This window comes from Spodoptera frugiperda, chromosome 28 (genome assembly GCF_023101765.2).
Source record: "Spodoptera frugiperda isolate SF20-4 chromosome 28, AGI-APGP_CSIRO_Sfru_2.0, whole genome shotgun sequence".
Taxonomy (NCBI): domain Eukaryota; kingdom Metazoa; phylum Arthropoda; class Insecta; order Lepidoptera; family Noctuidae; genus Spodoptera; species Spodoptera frugiperda.
This window is the reverse complement of record NC_064239.1, coordinates 7,051,593-7,069,215: the sequence shown is the minus strand read 5'-3', so window position 1 is coordinate 7,069,215 and position 17,623 is coordinate 7,051,593. Positions and strand designations below refer to the sequence as shown.

The following is a 17,623-nucleotide window of genomic DNA, read 5'->3' as shown; positions in this document are numbered from 1 at the left end:
AGAAGTATGGGGCTGGTTTGGTCTAATTTATCGCTTCTCTGTATTTACTATGTAATACTACTTGTACTTTGTTTAATTTTCTCATGAAATGAAACCTACGCGATGTTATTATTTAGCATTGTTTCGGTTTATTATACATAAAGCATGTTGTAAAACCAATGAATGGTTTGTGGGTGCCTTTATGAATGAGAATAGTGTTTTACTATTGTCGACATACAAAAACCAAACAAAGATTTCACTATATATGAACAAAAGGCGTCATATACTGCTGAGTATCACGAAAATAGCAAAGATCTATTGGTTGATTATACTAAAAGGATTTAGGGCCCACCTGACCTCTGATCTCTATTAACAAGGGTCCATAAAATCCGAGCCGTCTGTAGTGCCCACTAAAAGGTCTGCCCGAGCCCTGCCATTGTGCATAAATTGCGTGTTGAGAACCTATTGTTGATGCAATTTATTGCAATTTAAAATGCTCCCACAGAGAAAGTTCAGTTCTTCAACAAGCAACACTAAACGTAAAATAATTAACAATGACTAAAACTAAAAAAGTAAACTTAATTAAGTGGTAAAATTGGATTTCCATTCACATTGTAAAGTAAAAATCGATTTCGCTACACTAAAATTTCCTCGGTGGAGTGGAGAAATTCGCCGAGACACTTTCTTTCACACATCAGTGACGGAAAATTTATATCTGCAATGTATAAGAGCTAGATAATATAAAAGAGATTGGATGGCTGAATTCGCAATATGTCGGCGATACTTATTGCTCACTGTCAATAAAAAATATTTACGATTGGAGTTTATTCGACCAATGGACCAATGGACACGGTTTTGTAGAAACCATAAAGTTATTGCGGTATTGGAATACTTACCTCATTATCTAAATATAAGTCTATTTAATTATAATATAAAATAGACTACACAGTGTGAATTTTAATTTTGTCAGTTGCTACTTCTCTTTAATGTGCAAATTTGAATGTGTTGCTAAATTTTTAGAATATAAAATGACTAATATAAAGTGAAAATTATTACATAATTATGGTTTTAAATTAAATAAAAATTTGTCATTATAACAACTTGTGCGTCACACGAATTTTTCCTTACATTTGTTTGTTAAGGAAAATTAAATTAAAATGAAAAACATACCTTATTTCAAAAGAGGTCAACATGCACTCCATAACGACATGGCATGCAATGGTTGTTTGCTACAATTATTTAGTACAATAAACATTACATAAGTGAACTGATAAATGGTTTCTCCTCGTGCATTTACTTATCTCATCATTTTTCCCGACTTTGCTCTTCCCACGGTACATTGTACACGATACGAGATCCGTGCTGCAGATAATAAACAGCTAGGTGCCTACATTATGTGGTAATTGTCATTTTTTTGGAAGGAAACTTATTACAACTTCATCGTTATACGTTCCGAGTTTTTTCATAATTACGTATTGAGTAAGTTTTTGTGTCAAAATAGTTTTTACATATCTTTTTGTCATTAAGTAAATTATTAATGAAGTCGGATTGTACATATTTATATTTAGTTTCGACAGTAATTTTGGATGACCAATGCATATAAGGATATTTTTATGTAATAATATTAATAAAGTAACCGCCTTAACCTCAACAATCAGGACTAGGGCATTGAATAACGCAGTTCCTACGTAATTATTGTTTTTGCAATATTACAAAACTATCCGACGCTTTAGCTACATATATTATGCTATTTTCCGGTAATTGTGTGAAAGTAGTTTTGCTCTATATTCATGATTGTTTTCCATCCTTTTCAGGGAACGGTAAGAAAAGGGAGAGCGCCCCTACGCCGACCACCCCAGCCCGACCGCCGCCCACCCCTCCGCAACCCCAAACTGTCCAAGGTGAGTCATCGTCTGCGTAATCTACACAAATGTCTACTCACATACATATGTATACCCGGCATAAAGCGCACGGTGTAAACCACTTAAATAGACGTTCGTAAACGGTGACAGACAGATGTCGTTAGGGCTACCGTACGCCGAAAAAAGTATCAAGTTGCAACCTAATGACAATACAGCAGTGGCCGACACTGAAGTAGATTGATGACACGATGCTGTTACGGCCGACTCGTGAGAAGACGTGAAAGGTGCCATTTATAGTTTACACTCCATCGTCCGGTTAAATACGAGTGCGTAGGTATGTACCACTTATATCCATCGGAAGTAAAACTGATAACAACTGAGCAAGACGCGGCTTATTCAAGCGTAAAGCTTAAGATCGGTCGACCTGAAACAGCATCACAATACCAATCCGATCAAGAAAATCAATGAGATTATAAAGGTTAAATATAACTGAAATACGTAAAAATAGTTTCTTAATTGCTGAGAAATGCAATTCTAGTGTTGTCGTAAGGAAACAAGTTCACATAAAATGTGCCTCCAAAATGCTAATATGTATTTTACATTTATGTATTTTCATTATTTCCTTATAGTTGTTATGTAAGGAATAAGCTTATTACCGAACTCCGAATCAATTCAGATTTTGACTTTATATGTTTAATAATTAAGCCTAATATTATACTTCCGCGTTCAAACATGGTCTACCACATGAAAAGCATAAACATATATTAATGGTTACTAGCAAGGGATTAATAAACCAGTGATCCACTTAGACGGAGTCATGTCGTAACGCTGTTAAGTGGGATTAACCAAAGACGGTCTTAATTAATTTTGTTGGCACTGACAAGTTTAGTACATGTATGTAAGTAACAGGAGGCGTGGTCAGGAAGGAAGTCAGGTGACTTATAGTTACATAAAGCATACAGAGTGTACTGCTTCACTGCTTAATGAGATAGTAGACGCTCATTGGAGCGGATAAGCAGTGTTCTTAATGACTTAATGAAACCCTATCATCGAATGTATCGGACTTAGCTTAACAAGTTTGTAAAGTTTAATGAGCGATAGAAATTATACGATAGGGTCTTAATTGGACCCGGCGTCGGTCTTGGATCTAATGTTGTGATTCTTGAACTCAAGGAGGTTAGATTTCCGGTTCGAACTAAAGTTTATTGGGTTTTTCGTAGAAATGTTCTTCTATTTACGTCAGGTTTACGGCGACGATTCGTTTGCTGTGAGTACCTATATGAGTTTAATGACACAAGAAGTGAAAAGTGAATGACATGTACCCTAATTCTATGGTACATGTTACACAGAATAAATAATTATGTATTGATTTACGTATTATAAATTATTACGTTTACGATACATATATTTTTTTGTCCTTTACTGCTCTACATGTAACTGTTAACCTTTATGTTGATCTTCAAATGTGGCCAATTATTGAGCTAAAAGTAACTCCGGCAGTTTGATATGTACTTACATTTTTGGCACTGTGTTTCGAGTGGGAATTATTATTATCACACATTGGCTTTAATTGTAATACATAATTGCAATTGCGATAAAACAAAAACGAACATCAAGGTTGTTTCATAAAATTTGTATTGGGATCTAAAAACATATGTGGCAACTGTATGAATGTAAAGATTAAATATAAGTAGCGTAAATAAACATCTGCTGAATATTTCAGACGGCAAAAAATGCGTATTTTAAACAAAAATGTTGTTGTTGACAAAATGGAATTATTACTGTTTTTGTTTCATAAAAACATGCAAATAAGTCTGTGTGGTAGTCACAGCAGTAATTTGAAAGACAGGAACAGGCGGTACAAAAACAATACACAGAACGAAACGAACTCGAAATATTCTGCATACAAAACCGATTTCGTAACATTTGTTACGCAATTCATCTTTGAAGTATAAACAATGGCGACTGAGCAAAGGTTGTCCTTTGAAAACTGTGTCAAATGGTAACTGGCCCGATCACTTCTAACGCATTATAATATTAGCATACGTCTATAAGCTGGATTGCTTCATTAACTTATTGTTAGTTAGTGAGGTCTGCTTAATCCGTTAAAAAGTATGAAAAGGTTACGTGCATCTTTTTTGATCAAGTTCGAAAATGAAAACTCTATTTATGATAATTTGGTCTGTGATTTCTCTGATAAGGCATTGGCCCTTTCTGAATATTCTTTATCTGTCTCGAGAAATATAAGTTTATTACACAGCATTGCACTTTTGTATTTCACCATCCTCTATGATTGATGAATCCATCACTAGTCAGGCTATTGTTTGCATTTTAAATTGATACGAATCGATCACGATACAAAATAAACAATATGCTTGCCTAATGTAATTAATGAGCATTTAATCTTTAACAACTTGTCCGGATTTCGTTTCTCCAATTTTGCAACTGTGACTTTATCAATGATTTGCATTGGCATCGGTGTGTTGCATCAATAGCCTGACTCTCACTGATAAGGAAACCTTATCATTCTGTTCACTTTCTGATGGTTACTTGCTATGCTACGATATCCACTTTGCCCATTATGTTGTTACATGTTTGCTAACAACATTTAAACATTTCTAAATTGGTCACATATTCTACTTTGTAATTTATTAAACTACAAGATAGTTTTATTATTAAGACGGCAGGTCACTTTCATTAGATCGTATGTGAATTATTTTGATTATGAATGGTGTTTATTAATAATAGTACCATTGTTTTCACAGCTAAGAAGAATGGCGTGGTACCAAAGTTGTCGTCGTCACCGGTGGCGGTGCGTGCGCGCACCTCGCTGGCTCCGCCCCCTTCGCCACGAAAGCCTGTGCCCCACCGTGTGCCACCGGCCCAAAGACCTAACACTCTACCCACTAACAAAGGTCAGTGAAAATTGTATTAAGTATCGTATCGCAATAGAATTCATTTATCGATTTAATGACATTAATTATACTAAATGTAGCTTGATTATATTTTAATCAAAGCACAGTTAATGTTATTTTTGTTAATATCAAAAACTTTCGGATGTTTTTTATGGAATTAGTCGTCGTAGAGTGTAAAGACATAAAAACAGCTAACTTAATGGAGTTTTTTTGGCATATTACGACGGTCTATTAGGCATTAATTTACTATAATAATGTATTAATGTACTAATTCAAATAAACACGGTAATTGAGCTTCCTTAATTTCAAATGTATTTTTTACCATTTTATCCTTTCGCATTCGTGTATTCGGATTTAATTGCAAACATAGATAATAAAATATTGAGCAATTTTCCATTCTGCTCATGTATCGACCAATAAGTTTCACTTACGATTATTAATTTCAGGTTAACCTCGATTTTAATACTTAATTATAAAAATCCTAAAAATTGATCAATCACGCTGCCAGTGCTGCCATCTGTTTTGGCCGCTTGAAATTAAAACGTAACATCACGTAGATGGCAGCACAAGTTTACTCGATACTACAGTACTGTGTGGTGGCGCTTGCGTCGAGCTTCGTTTTTTTTCTTCATTTACTTCATACTATGTCTAGTAGATGGCGCTCGTTCGAATCAAACAATTTTAAAACAGTATTTTCCTAATCTTTAAATAAAGATTATGCGTACGTACCCGTGATCAATCTTTATATTGGATTGACACCTTTAATCCGATTATTATTGATTTATCTGATTTTATAGCATCAGTAGCTAATCTACTCTTGCTAAAACTGATTGTTTTATCATCGTCTCAAGTAACTACCTAACACAGACTTCACTTATCTCTATTTTACCTATTGATTGTCATTCCAATATTGATCATAATGACGACTTGTTACTTAGGTATAAATTCTTGTCTATTTACAGAAGATTTTACATCAATTTAGGTATTTAATGTGACCGCTAATGGTGTGGGTTGTGTCTACGCATAAATAAATAACACTTTAGCACCGAAACAGAAAAATATATAAGTCCAACGCAGTAGAGTAATAAACCGCCAAGATGCGGTAAAAAACGGAACGAATTTTAATTACATTCAATGTAACGGGACTATAAAATTACAGTAGCATCTCTAAAAGGAGTTTTATTTTTATGGTAACTGTGCTGAGGTACTTACTGTCAAGTCTGTTTATCTATCACGTGCCTTCGACACATGGTTGTGATCAGAGTTTTACCGCACATGTCCGAAAGATAGTGTGGAAGTGGTTTTCTTTACCTATAAATGTTTTGTGTGATACGGTTGCTATTGGGAAATGTGTACTACATACCTGGAGGTTGAGAATTCTAATCTCATAATAATGTTTTGCTCTACGTGCTTTTATGATGTTCGGGTACCTAATGCAGTCTCACTTGTTAATATTGATAAAATTAATAAAGACGAATAATTAGTTTAACTAGATTTAATTCATGACGACTATATTCGGATTTTGTTACCTTTAACTACTAAAAAGCCTATCGTTTATTTATTTTATGCAATTTGGATTCACTAGAATTGCCCGCAAGGATTGACTTTAAAATTAGTACACAGAATTCTGATTACCTCATCCGCATCTAATTAGAATTTACATTCGCACTCATGGACGTTATAATTACGCAACTCAATTATCATAGCGTGATGAGAATACAGATGAATCTCTGTATCTAAGCAGCGAGGTGAAAATGCGAGCATTAAATATTGTAAGAAGAATAAATAGCCCGTACATAATGTGCTGCACAGCTTCCGAGGGTTAGTAAAAAGTGGTGACGTCATTTTATCGAGCTCATTCGGAGTCTACGAATGTACGCTTTTATTGTGTGTAATTAAAAGAAAAAGCAAATACAATAAAATTCAGCCACCAAGTTACGTCTGCCAGACCTTATGTAAGATACACTGCTGAGGTATAATGGTTTTGAAACTGTTAAATGTTTTAAACTCGTTTAGGATTCACACAGTGATTATTATCTTCTCTATTGTAATTTTTGCCCACATGTGACCAGAAATGTAGTGAAGGAAGGCGGTAATAAATGACACTTGGTGAATGGTAGCAGATGCCTTGTAGATAGGGCTTTTTATATTAATGTTGTTTCTTTTCTATTGTACCCAATGTAGTAACATTTTCGTGATGATTCTTGTCTAAGTAGGAACATGTCATATCACTATTGTTATTTTACGTCATCCCAAATTAAATTTTGCAGCTTCAAAAAAGTCTGTTTTAAAAGTTAAATATTGGTGGATGCATAATTGTCTTTAGATACATTTAATCGATCCGACAATATTAAGTTGGAATAATAGCTTTTACAGAACCACATTATCATTGCCATTGCTACCATCAATAGGTATTAAAGAGAAAAGGCAAATACCATAATGTAGATAATCGTAAAAAATATAGAGCATGACAAACCACCACATAGAGGGTGAACGGTGCCCAATGAAAGTCCCAGTCTGTTTGATGAAAGTGCGCGCGAAGCAGTGGCAATAGGTAAAAGAGCGGCCGGCGACACTGTCGCACGCGCATCAGAACAGTGACGACAAAAAACTTAGCCGCACTCGCAACCGAGCTCTTCCGTGCCGTGCTCATTAACAACAATTAGTGCATCGCTATTTTATTAACTTCGTAAAACAATTCATTTGATTGAGAAAGTTCTAAAAATTCGATCAGTGCTGTTGTTGCAAGACACTGTGTCATGGTGCACAGTGATTTTTCTCTTTCTCGTGGTAACTTCACCTGCCTTAAGCAAATCATTTTCAGTCGGTGTTGAATTAAAACAACAGCTCACGATGAGCCCGCTGCATAAATTCGTCTCGTTTTTCCATTCAGACACTAAAAACAATAATAAAAGTCTTATTCATCACAAGCTATTCTCGAGTGATTTGAATATCTGCAGTGGAAGTGAGGATGCTAAGAAAACTCATTGGGGATCACTTAATGGACACCGAAAATACAAAGGTACTTTATAAAATTTATTTAAAAATTACTGCAAATAATGAGTTAGCACGTACGAAAGCTGTAAAATTCTACTTAAGCTTAAATCGTTAATATTGCCTTGGGTCATGATAAACTTTATAAGTACTTCAACCTTGCAATTTTTTATGACATATTTACCCGAGATAATTTTACCAGTTTTATTGTTCATATTGAATTAAAATAAAAATGCATTCAGGCAGAGAATTTATAAATAATGTAACATTGTTGGAAAGCTGTAATGAAGGGCAAGCCGTGTTGACAATATGAATGCATCAGCGAATAAACTTCCTTGACCTTAATACCTTTCAGGAAATATTCGTGACAACACAGTGTACAAGTCTAAGACAACAAATTGTATTGACGCCGTGAACATAAGTAGATATGTAGAAGGGAGTATTATTGACATTAATGCATTAGAGTGTCTGTCTTACAACGGATGTGCAATGCCATTTATAAACGATAGCCCCAACGATGTGGGTGGTATTACTTACTTTCTTCTTTTACTAACAATTGTTTTGTTACTACAATCCAATCAAATAAAATGACACCAAACTTATCAAAACTGTACATCAGGTAAACGACCTGTTATAAAAATAGTTGAGTAAAAAATTCAAGTAACATTTACGGTGCTATGAATACTGTAGGAAACGAGCAATTGTAACACGCAGCAATTGAGTTAGTGAGTAAAACAGCAATAATCGTGAAAGCGCCAACTGTGGATAGTTATTTTGCGGAAACTTTCTATAGCAGTTAAGATTTGTAGCATAATACACGGTATAGTAACAAGACGAACACCTCAATGCCTCATTATTATCGTAATTACTCCAAGTTTTATACATTTATAAGGCCTGTTGCAATTATGAAAGTATTTGCCAGACTGCTTGAACCTTTAGCTCAAGTGGTAGTCGTTACATACGAAGGAACTAGTAATGAATGTACGTTTACACAATTATGCATATAGGATACGTTTGCAATAGTGATATAACAAATCAAGACTCCGAAATTTCCGTCTTACATTATGAAACCGGTATGAATCGTGTCAATACACTCGTGTAGGCGGTTGATTCTTTCAATGGAAGAAAGTATATCCTATACCCAGAGTGTGGGAGGACTGAGATTTAAAAATTGCCCAATTTACGTCCTAAACTTTGTTTATAGCTGTATTATACTACTTGGGTTTAAAAGTATTGAACTAAAATGTTGACATATAAAAATGTTTTATGGTCATAGTTAAAAAGCCACCAACGTAGTGCATTGTTCTGTGACAAGAAATGATGTGGACATTCTTTGACTAATATGTTTCTAAATTCTAAAGTAATATAGCGTTAAGTTCAGTCAGGTTGTCAACACGTCCTCTAATCTCTTCCTTTATAAAATTATCTCAAAGCGCATCTCCCGGAATACCGTCATTGACGACTCCTACATTGTATTTATCGCTTCCTCTACTCCATCATTGTTCCTTGAATTTTCTATCCACTAATTGGTTTGTTATTTTGTATTTCAACTGTCAGTTAGTTTCATTCATATTTAATGGATACAAAGTGGTCGTATTACAAGGCTTTTGCACGTTAGCTCGTGGCGTATAATTTATGTGCCCGCTATTTCATATTATGTAACCCGACACAGCGTTGTGCAAACTTTTATGGTCTTTGGACCAAATCAACATTTTACTTGATAATATGGAACGATAGAGCAGCTACGTAGCAGTACAAAAACGTCTTTCTAATTACGAAAAGGTCCCATTCATAAATAATGCAGTCCGCCCATTAGCACTTCTGTTACGCTTTGAACTTCGTATAGTCTTACATCCATTTCGGGCCTTCTCAATTTAGCCGCGTCACCAATTAATGCATTTTTTCGTGTCTCGCTTTTTGATTTTTATCATCAATGCTTCCTTTGTGTCGTTGTGATATTTAAGAATCAGTTAATGGTCAATGTCATGTCATTATTAGATATCTCTCTATGTATATTTATGACTTCTAATATTCATGTATATAAGATTCATTTCAAATAAATAAACCTTAGATTTTTAAAACCAAATAAAACATATTTTGCGGTCCCTTAATTGTTTAAACTTTCTTGGATACAACTTTTAATTATATCAGTGTTTTCTAAGACAGTCGAGTCTAAAGAATCGATGGATGAAAAAAGTTGTAAATAGCACCGTATTCGTTAAAGTTCACGAAACAAAGTACTCTAGGTTCCCAATTTACTGTTACGTATTTACCAGTGGTAGTCACGACTTCTTTAAGTTCTCAGTCCGAAACTATCTCTACCCACTGTCTTCAGACAATCGTGACTCGTTGAATATTTGTTAAAATATTTTTCCTTTTATGGTTGATTGTTTTATATTACAATGATGATTACGCAACTTCCGTTTTCCCTATAGTATTATGAAATACTATCTCCATTATTGGAGTAAACTTTTTCGTAATGAATTGGAGGTTATTGAGGATCTTGTTGAACAATAGTAATAAGTTGTCGCCCGATTAGATTAACTCGCTTTCTATTGGTAATGAGTCATTGATCCTCGTATGTTCATGTTTCACTTTCCAGTATTTGTCAACGTTTGATGAGTAGACCAAACTGTTCACCGTTACGTATTTTAAGCTAATCATGTTATAGACAAAAATTTACAAAAAAGCATTTTAAATACCAATGTTTCTTTACTTCAAAAACAAAAAATGATATTTTTGTTTATTTGATTATGAGAAAGCCCTTAACGAAATTCGTTTAGATTAGGTCATCTCTAGGTCTTTAGAGATCATCTCGTTGCGTAACGTGGTCAGGCCCAGACCACTTCACTACTTAACCGATTGTTTGGAAAGTCGTAAACTGCTACATGCTTAATAAATCTTAATATTCCATTGTTTCGCTGTCTCGCCTGATATTTCAATAGAACAGCAATTTAACACATACCGAGTGAAATCGAGTTTTTGGAGAACGATGTTCTACATACTGTGTGAAAATATTACTATCTAGAACTTTATCAGTTCATTTTAATTACGTGTTTTAATTAAATCTAAGATTACGATACATTTTCCCTGCGAGTTTTAACTGTTGTTTCAGAATACGAACTAAATAAAATTTTGTATTTTTAACTGCGGAAAGTCATGACCGTGAACGAAAATATGATATTTAATGTAGCGATATCCGTTCTGAAATTATAAAACACGGCAGTAAAGTACTCGTGTTTACGTGAAACTTCACATTACTGTCGATAAAATTCAAGTTTATTTAAATTAAATATTGATTTATAGCATTTGCCATTTTGTCGCGACTTTTTAAATTAAAATAATAAGAATCAGTTGCACAGTCATTTTATGAGTAGATATTGTGCTAATTTACTATGAATAATTCTGCCAAATATAGACGAAAACAAATAAAAAATACTATATTTGGCTAAAATAGAGATATTTTTTTAACGATAGCAGTGAAAGGATAGAGTCAATAAAAGTTTTCTCAGAATATCGAAGAACTCGGAAGCGATTAGTTGAATTTTGCCACCAAATTGAAACATTAAAGTGTGGCAATATATCAATATGGACGCGGCTGAGTAGCCAGATGCGCATTTTATCGTTTCTGGCTAGTTTTCAAGTGCCGAAAACCCATTAGAGGTATATTAGTAACGGGAATAACCGAACGATAACGGATATTTTTGCACGGCGTTCTGCATGCTATACATTTGCCAGACTTTTGTACGTTATTTCTTATGATACTAACCGACGCTGATATATCAAGCCAGTATTTCAATTAATTAATTAACAATTAATTAATATATTTTCGCATTAACGTTAACGTTTAATGGTAATGAGAATTTAAATGTTATTTTTTATTCAAATTGACGAATTAATTTAGATAAATGAAATCCTTAGGTATTTAAGTATATAGGTAATAAATTACTAAGTAATTTAGTTTGAGCGAGTTCATTGTTAGAATTTGAATAAGTTTGGAAAAATATCGTTGTGTAAAGTGACAATATGTTATATATTACTGAACATAATTTACTCGTGTAAAATAGTTACTAGATACTAGATTCAGATTCTGATTGATCATCTAAACCAGTGTTTAACATAGACTAATCTTTAGTCATGATTCATGATGTTACTGTGGTTCGTCAGATACTCCTTTTGACCTTCAATTTAAAAATACAAACAGTTGGGAGTTGTTGTCAAAATGCAGTAAACCATTTTAATGATCGCCTGTACAGCAACAGTAAACGTTTTATCGTTCTAATAAGTAACTTCTAATTATGTATTGAAGAACGTTTTCAGATAGAAAAGTAAGATTTATTACTTGTCATAAAGATTTCACGTATTTATTTAACTTGTAACTCTCTAAATTTTTATGTAACGTGTCGTAAGAAAATTATCATTAGCAGGTACAGACATAGCTGGCACATCAAGCTATCCTACACTGTCAATATCATTATTAGATTTCCAACCTTATTTTTATTTAATAAAGTTGAAAATTTAATAGAGCTTTCTCGTAGATTGTATTAACGTATGTGGCGTTTAAGTTAATCAAATGTGGCGCCATCTACGATGTTATTGTAGTTAGTACGGGAAACGAGACAGCATTTCTTGTCGAACCGGCCTTTATCGCAGTTGGTAACTATGGAACATGTTTTGGAACTGTGTTGCACTATCAGCAGTCATTAAGAGTCGCATTAACCAACATTTAGTTAATCGACACGTAATGCTAACTATTAAATTCCGTTTTAGATTTTGTTCAACTTGTTTCTGTAATTGGTATTGGCTACTTTCAACTCATTTCATTTAATTATTGCTTTGGCTTGCGATATCGATCTTGATGTTTTTGCAAATAAAATGTTCAACGTATGGCTTATTGAGTAACCAATAAATAGATACAGTCAATATATTACTAGTGAACAAAGAAAAATAAATATCCCACACTAAACTGTCTTCTCATTACATAGGTAATTATTTCTTATGGAATTGGAGACAGTTTGTCTGTGTTATTTATAGACTAATGGGCCTTACTATCTGTAGTCCTAATGCTTTCTATCTCTGAACCTTTATTCCGCAGACATAAGCTAATAATGAATAAATCCGCAGAATTTGCTCATAAATCAATAACTAACTTACAATAAAACACTAAAATCCCAAAACATATTAAACAAATGGCTTGTCAATCGTTGTACAAGACGTGAGATTATCTTGTTTCTACTAAAACATAATTTAATCTTATATCTGTAACCGCGGCCTAAGTTTAGCTGAATTGAGTCAGCCCTCAGAAGTAAACAGTGGTTGAGTAATACTGTCCCTTGTTTTTCAGCTTTCTTAGCGTAAATGCATTAATTTGACACGAATAGTCATGTCGTGCTAATACTAATTGACTTAGACAAATGTTATCGCTGAGTACTGACTTTGAAATTAAATTAAAGTGGATTATTTTCATATATACGGGGCTAGTAGCTTAGTATACTTTAATGTCTATTTATCTACCAACTAGCAGAATGATTATTGATACTTTGCCAGTTAAGTAATTACGTTAAAGTTGGTCACATCATAGCTTTGTTAATATTCGTCGCTGGAGCAAAATGTGTATACTAGCTCTCATTTAGAATATTACTCAATAAATATACAAAGGCAATAAGCTAACACGTCGTGCTGCTATCACATTATATATAGATTTAACAATTAAATCAATACCAATTTCCTAACATCAAAATGCCTGATTCATATTTACGTTATTCCGTATTTTGTAAACCTATAAAGTTTTAGTAATTTCAAAAGAATTGTGATGTAAACGGTTTTAATACCGAGAATGATGATTTAATAAAACTTTAGTGTGCTAAATAATCGAATTTGAAGACAGTAGGTGTAAATGTGAATGCTGATCGCGTATTACGTAAAGCGATAAATCGACCGAGCAAACATTAACGCAACTGCCTAATAAAATTATGCACTTGACGGTGATGGGGAACGTGTGTAACATTTAATTATAATAACATATCATTATATATATGTAAGCTTCAATCTTGTTGATCGTAACTTGAAGCATAAGTGTTCTAGTTATCATTTTAGAGCATCATGGAAGCTGATTCGTACTACTGTTATGGCGAAAAGTAGACATCTTAGAACAAAACCTAAGAATATTTTCTTAGGTTTTGTTCTAAGGTTTTGTTCTAAGTGGTGCAGATGTATACAATACTTACATAAACTTGTATAGAATGATGCAAATAATTAATGAACCATTACTCCATACTACACGATATATTCCGCCAGACTTTCCGTCGTTATATATTTTCTAGCTCATGTCAACTTGCATGTCGTATATCATTATAGTGAAACAGTGTAATGTCGGTATTCCATATATCTTCACGTATCACTACCACGATTATCGACTAATCAGACAGTTAATTGATTTTATTACTGTACAAACTCTGCGGTATTGGCATATTTGTTCAATTCACGTGCATGTTGCTTACTCAAGCATTCAATTAAATGTGAAATACATTTTGTTAGTGATATATTTCTGAACGTTCTCTTTGAGAATACTTTGCAGACATTTTTATGAAGGCAATGTACGGTGTTGACCCCGGCCATTGGGTTTGATAAATGGTTCAAGATTTGACTTACGAACAAGTTCTCCGTTGCACCGTATAAATTCGCAATCACTCAAAACGTTAAGCCGAATGAATTTAAGAGTGCCTTTAATTGATTCTTTCCTTTATTGTTGGTTTATGTATTGGCTGTTCATTGAAGTGTACTTTTACATATATTATTCTTTTTGCTTTACTAATTTTTTCGTGCTATGCACCTATGCCTAAATTCTTGACAATTTTGTCGAGGACAGTTAAACAGACAAATATTTATGTAAACGGATATCCTGTAAGTGCAATGGAAGATTTTTTCAATGTCACTTCGATCAATCATTGGTTCGTCTAGCGGTGCGTTTCGGCGCCGACGCACGGTTCCGTTCTTTCCTGAGCAGTGAACTATTTATGTACATTTCATTAGTTCTAAGAAGCAAACCCGCGGGGAAGTGACGAGCTTTTTGTATCGGAAGTCGACGTATTTTGTTCCTTTTACACTGTCTCTCTTCGCTCACGCTCAAAACTGCAATTCTGTGTACTGAGGTGCTTTTGTTTAGCACAGGGGTGGTGGTCGGCTTAACGATTAGTCAGTTCTATCTTCACGCTGTGCATTGAGACGGCTTGCTCACAATGAGACTCAAAGTCTTACAGGAGAAAATTTATTGTAATACATTAAAAATTGAATATTTTTCTTCGGATAGTAATGGTCATCTAAGTTGAAATTCTTTTACATCTTAATGAGTAACAAAAGATGAAATCAATGAAAAAACGTAAGTATTGTTTATGTGTACTCCATAAAATCTCGTTGGTTAGTCATCAAAAGACAGCTTTTGATGACTAACCAGGTAATGGCGCATTATGGCGTTACCAAAAGTAGTTAAACGTTTTTAAGAAGTTTTGTTGCTTCCTTTCAAACATTCATTAGGTGTATTAGCTTTTTGATGTGGTTACATGAAAACAGTATCGGTCCTAGCTTTAATGTTGCCGTACGCAGAATGTAAACCAAGTGCTTGTTTGATCTCGCACCTCTAGACAAAGACTAGGGAAATCTATAGAGCTGACAATACTCGACAATATTGATTACTGTAGATGCAGAAGTTTCTTTTTAAATATTGCATTGTGCTATTGGATAGTTAACGTGAAGATTATATAATCTCTTTACCTTCAATTAAATACCACTGTCCTGCTATACTAATTGTTCCGCTTATAATTACCTAACACTAGGCGAATGCACTCATTTGAACCTAAACCAAGTGCACTACCAAGAATTAATGTAATATCAAACTATTTTAGTGTTGTATTCAAGTTTCGTACGTGTTCGGTATCGTAGTTTCACTGATGTTTAGACTTGCCAGTTCCTTTATTCAGTTTTCAGTGAGAATTGCCCTGAGTTATGGAGTGGGTGAGGCCAATTCTGTTAGGCATTCGTATACATCCGTTGAGGAACGTGCGCCCATTCTAAATTATTGTGCTCACTATTATAATTCATGACTATTTTCGGTTTTAATTTGAGGTTGACATATTTTGTTTGTAGTATACAACTTCGACAACTTGTTACTCGAATAGAGTCGTGTAGGTATACTAATCTTAGCTGGAGTAAACCCATCGAAAGTTCTTGTCGCGTGGTTTTTGTGTAACTGCATAACTATATTTTTTGTTGACCCACATCAGCATGTGTGCCGTGGAACTAGCCGAGGAATGATGCCAATACATCTTCCAATAAATAAACTCGATGGGACGCTGGGCTTTGTTGTGACGAAACTCTTCGTTTTATAAATATACGCTCATTAGCTCCGTACATTTGCCGTTCTATCTGTTGCAAGGACTAAACAAGCATTGTTTTTGCATCGCGATCTGCAACATCAGCTGTGTGAATCTGTTACGAGGATAGTTGAGAAAAATACATTATTCTATTTTTATTTTCAGCGCTATTATGGGAACGTCCCACGCCAGTTGCGAAGTTCTTTCTAAACGCTATTTATAAATTAATATGCTCTCCTACTACACTGTACGAGACCGTCAGGTGTGAGCCAAATGTTGGATAACTACAGGGTACTGACATTTTGAAGTCCACTGCTCTATATGCAATGTCAATGAATCACCATTTAATGGATTTGAAATAGAGAATCATCATTGTACACCGTTCAGCGCCAGACAGCTAATAAATTGCAGTTTTAAAAGACGTCTACGTTCGGCCGTTAAATTGAAATCTAAGTATGTTACAATGATGAGGTAACGTCTGTTTTTTGTTGATTGTTCAGATGTGAAAATAAACAGGGCTTTGTTTACGTTATATCGCTGTCCAGTGTAATGTAATAACGTGATTATTATAAATAGGGAACGTCGTATAGACTTACAATGCAATTTAGCAGGAGTATCACGTCGTTAGCATTAGGTTACAATGCTTGTTGTTTCTGTAGCTTAGGTGTTATAGCAGACACGTCAATAAATACATATTGATAACACGCCACGTGCTATATAACCAGGCTAGAATATGAATTAGCCATTCATTACGATTACTTGTTGATATACGTCACGCAATGCAATAAACTTGCGCGTCGACGTGTCTAACATCGAAATCACACACAACTTGGATTGGAAATCGCCGCAGTGAGGTTACTATTATATTAGATAGGGTGGTTGGACATATTTTAATGTTGTTTATGACGCATGTGAAATATTTTTTGTTCTTTGTTTGTTCCCTGATTTCTGTCCGTCACAACAAGCCTTTGATGTAGCAAATGTGTTGTTGAATTAGTTGTTCGCGCCCCGACGTATAATGTCGAACGCAGACAGCTGTCGTCAAGTTAGAAAACTGATGTATTCCATATCCATACCATACCGTTTCAAGCTGAAAATTAGATACACATAGTGTACTCGTTAATGTGATAGATTTGCGATTTGCGTGTTCCTAACTGCCAGGCTTGGGTTCACAAGCACACGACTGTAGCGCCAAACGTAATGATTATACCAGTTTCCTTTAGCTGCAGATAAGTCAAACGAGAAAAGCCTTCAACCGGTAATGGGACATAACTAAACCACATTTACAACACTTTTACTCGATGTCAACGTCTAGAAAATCTTGATCGGAGCCCAACTTAGGCTTGATGAGAAAGCAAACTACGATCATTAATTAAGTACTTAATTGTAATTATTTTCTGTGCTAAAATCGAATGACTAATATTTTTCTAGTGCGTGAGAAATCAAACAGATGGATGTATTAGAAAACTGGTATCGAGCGATGCGTGAGTGAAATGTGCAGAAA

At 34.4% G+C, this 17,623-nt stretch overlaps 1 protein-coding gene across 7 annotated transcripts in view; it reads left to right on the top strand.

Moving 5' to 3' along the window:
- Positions 1-17,623, top strand: part of LOC118265239 (uncharacterized) — a 115,099-nt gene that overhangs the window by 78,081 nt on the left and 19,395 nt on the right. For 4 of the 7 annotated variants that reach the window (XM_050705870.1, XM_050705868.1, XM_050705872.1 and 1 more), the window contains exons 4-5: positions 1,794-1,880; positions 4,607-4,756. The exons of 2 other annotated variants lie outside the window; for them this stretch is intronic. In XM_050705870.1, coding sequence (XP_050561827.1) covers positions 1,794-1,880; positions 4,607-4,756 — 237 coding nt within the window. The remainder of the gene's footprint in view (positions 1-1,793; positions 1,881-4,606; positions 4,757-17,623) is intronic. One more of the 7 variants, XM_050705869.1, reaches the window with a different exon arrangement.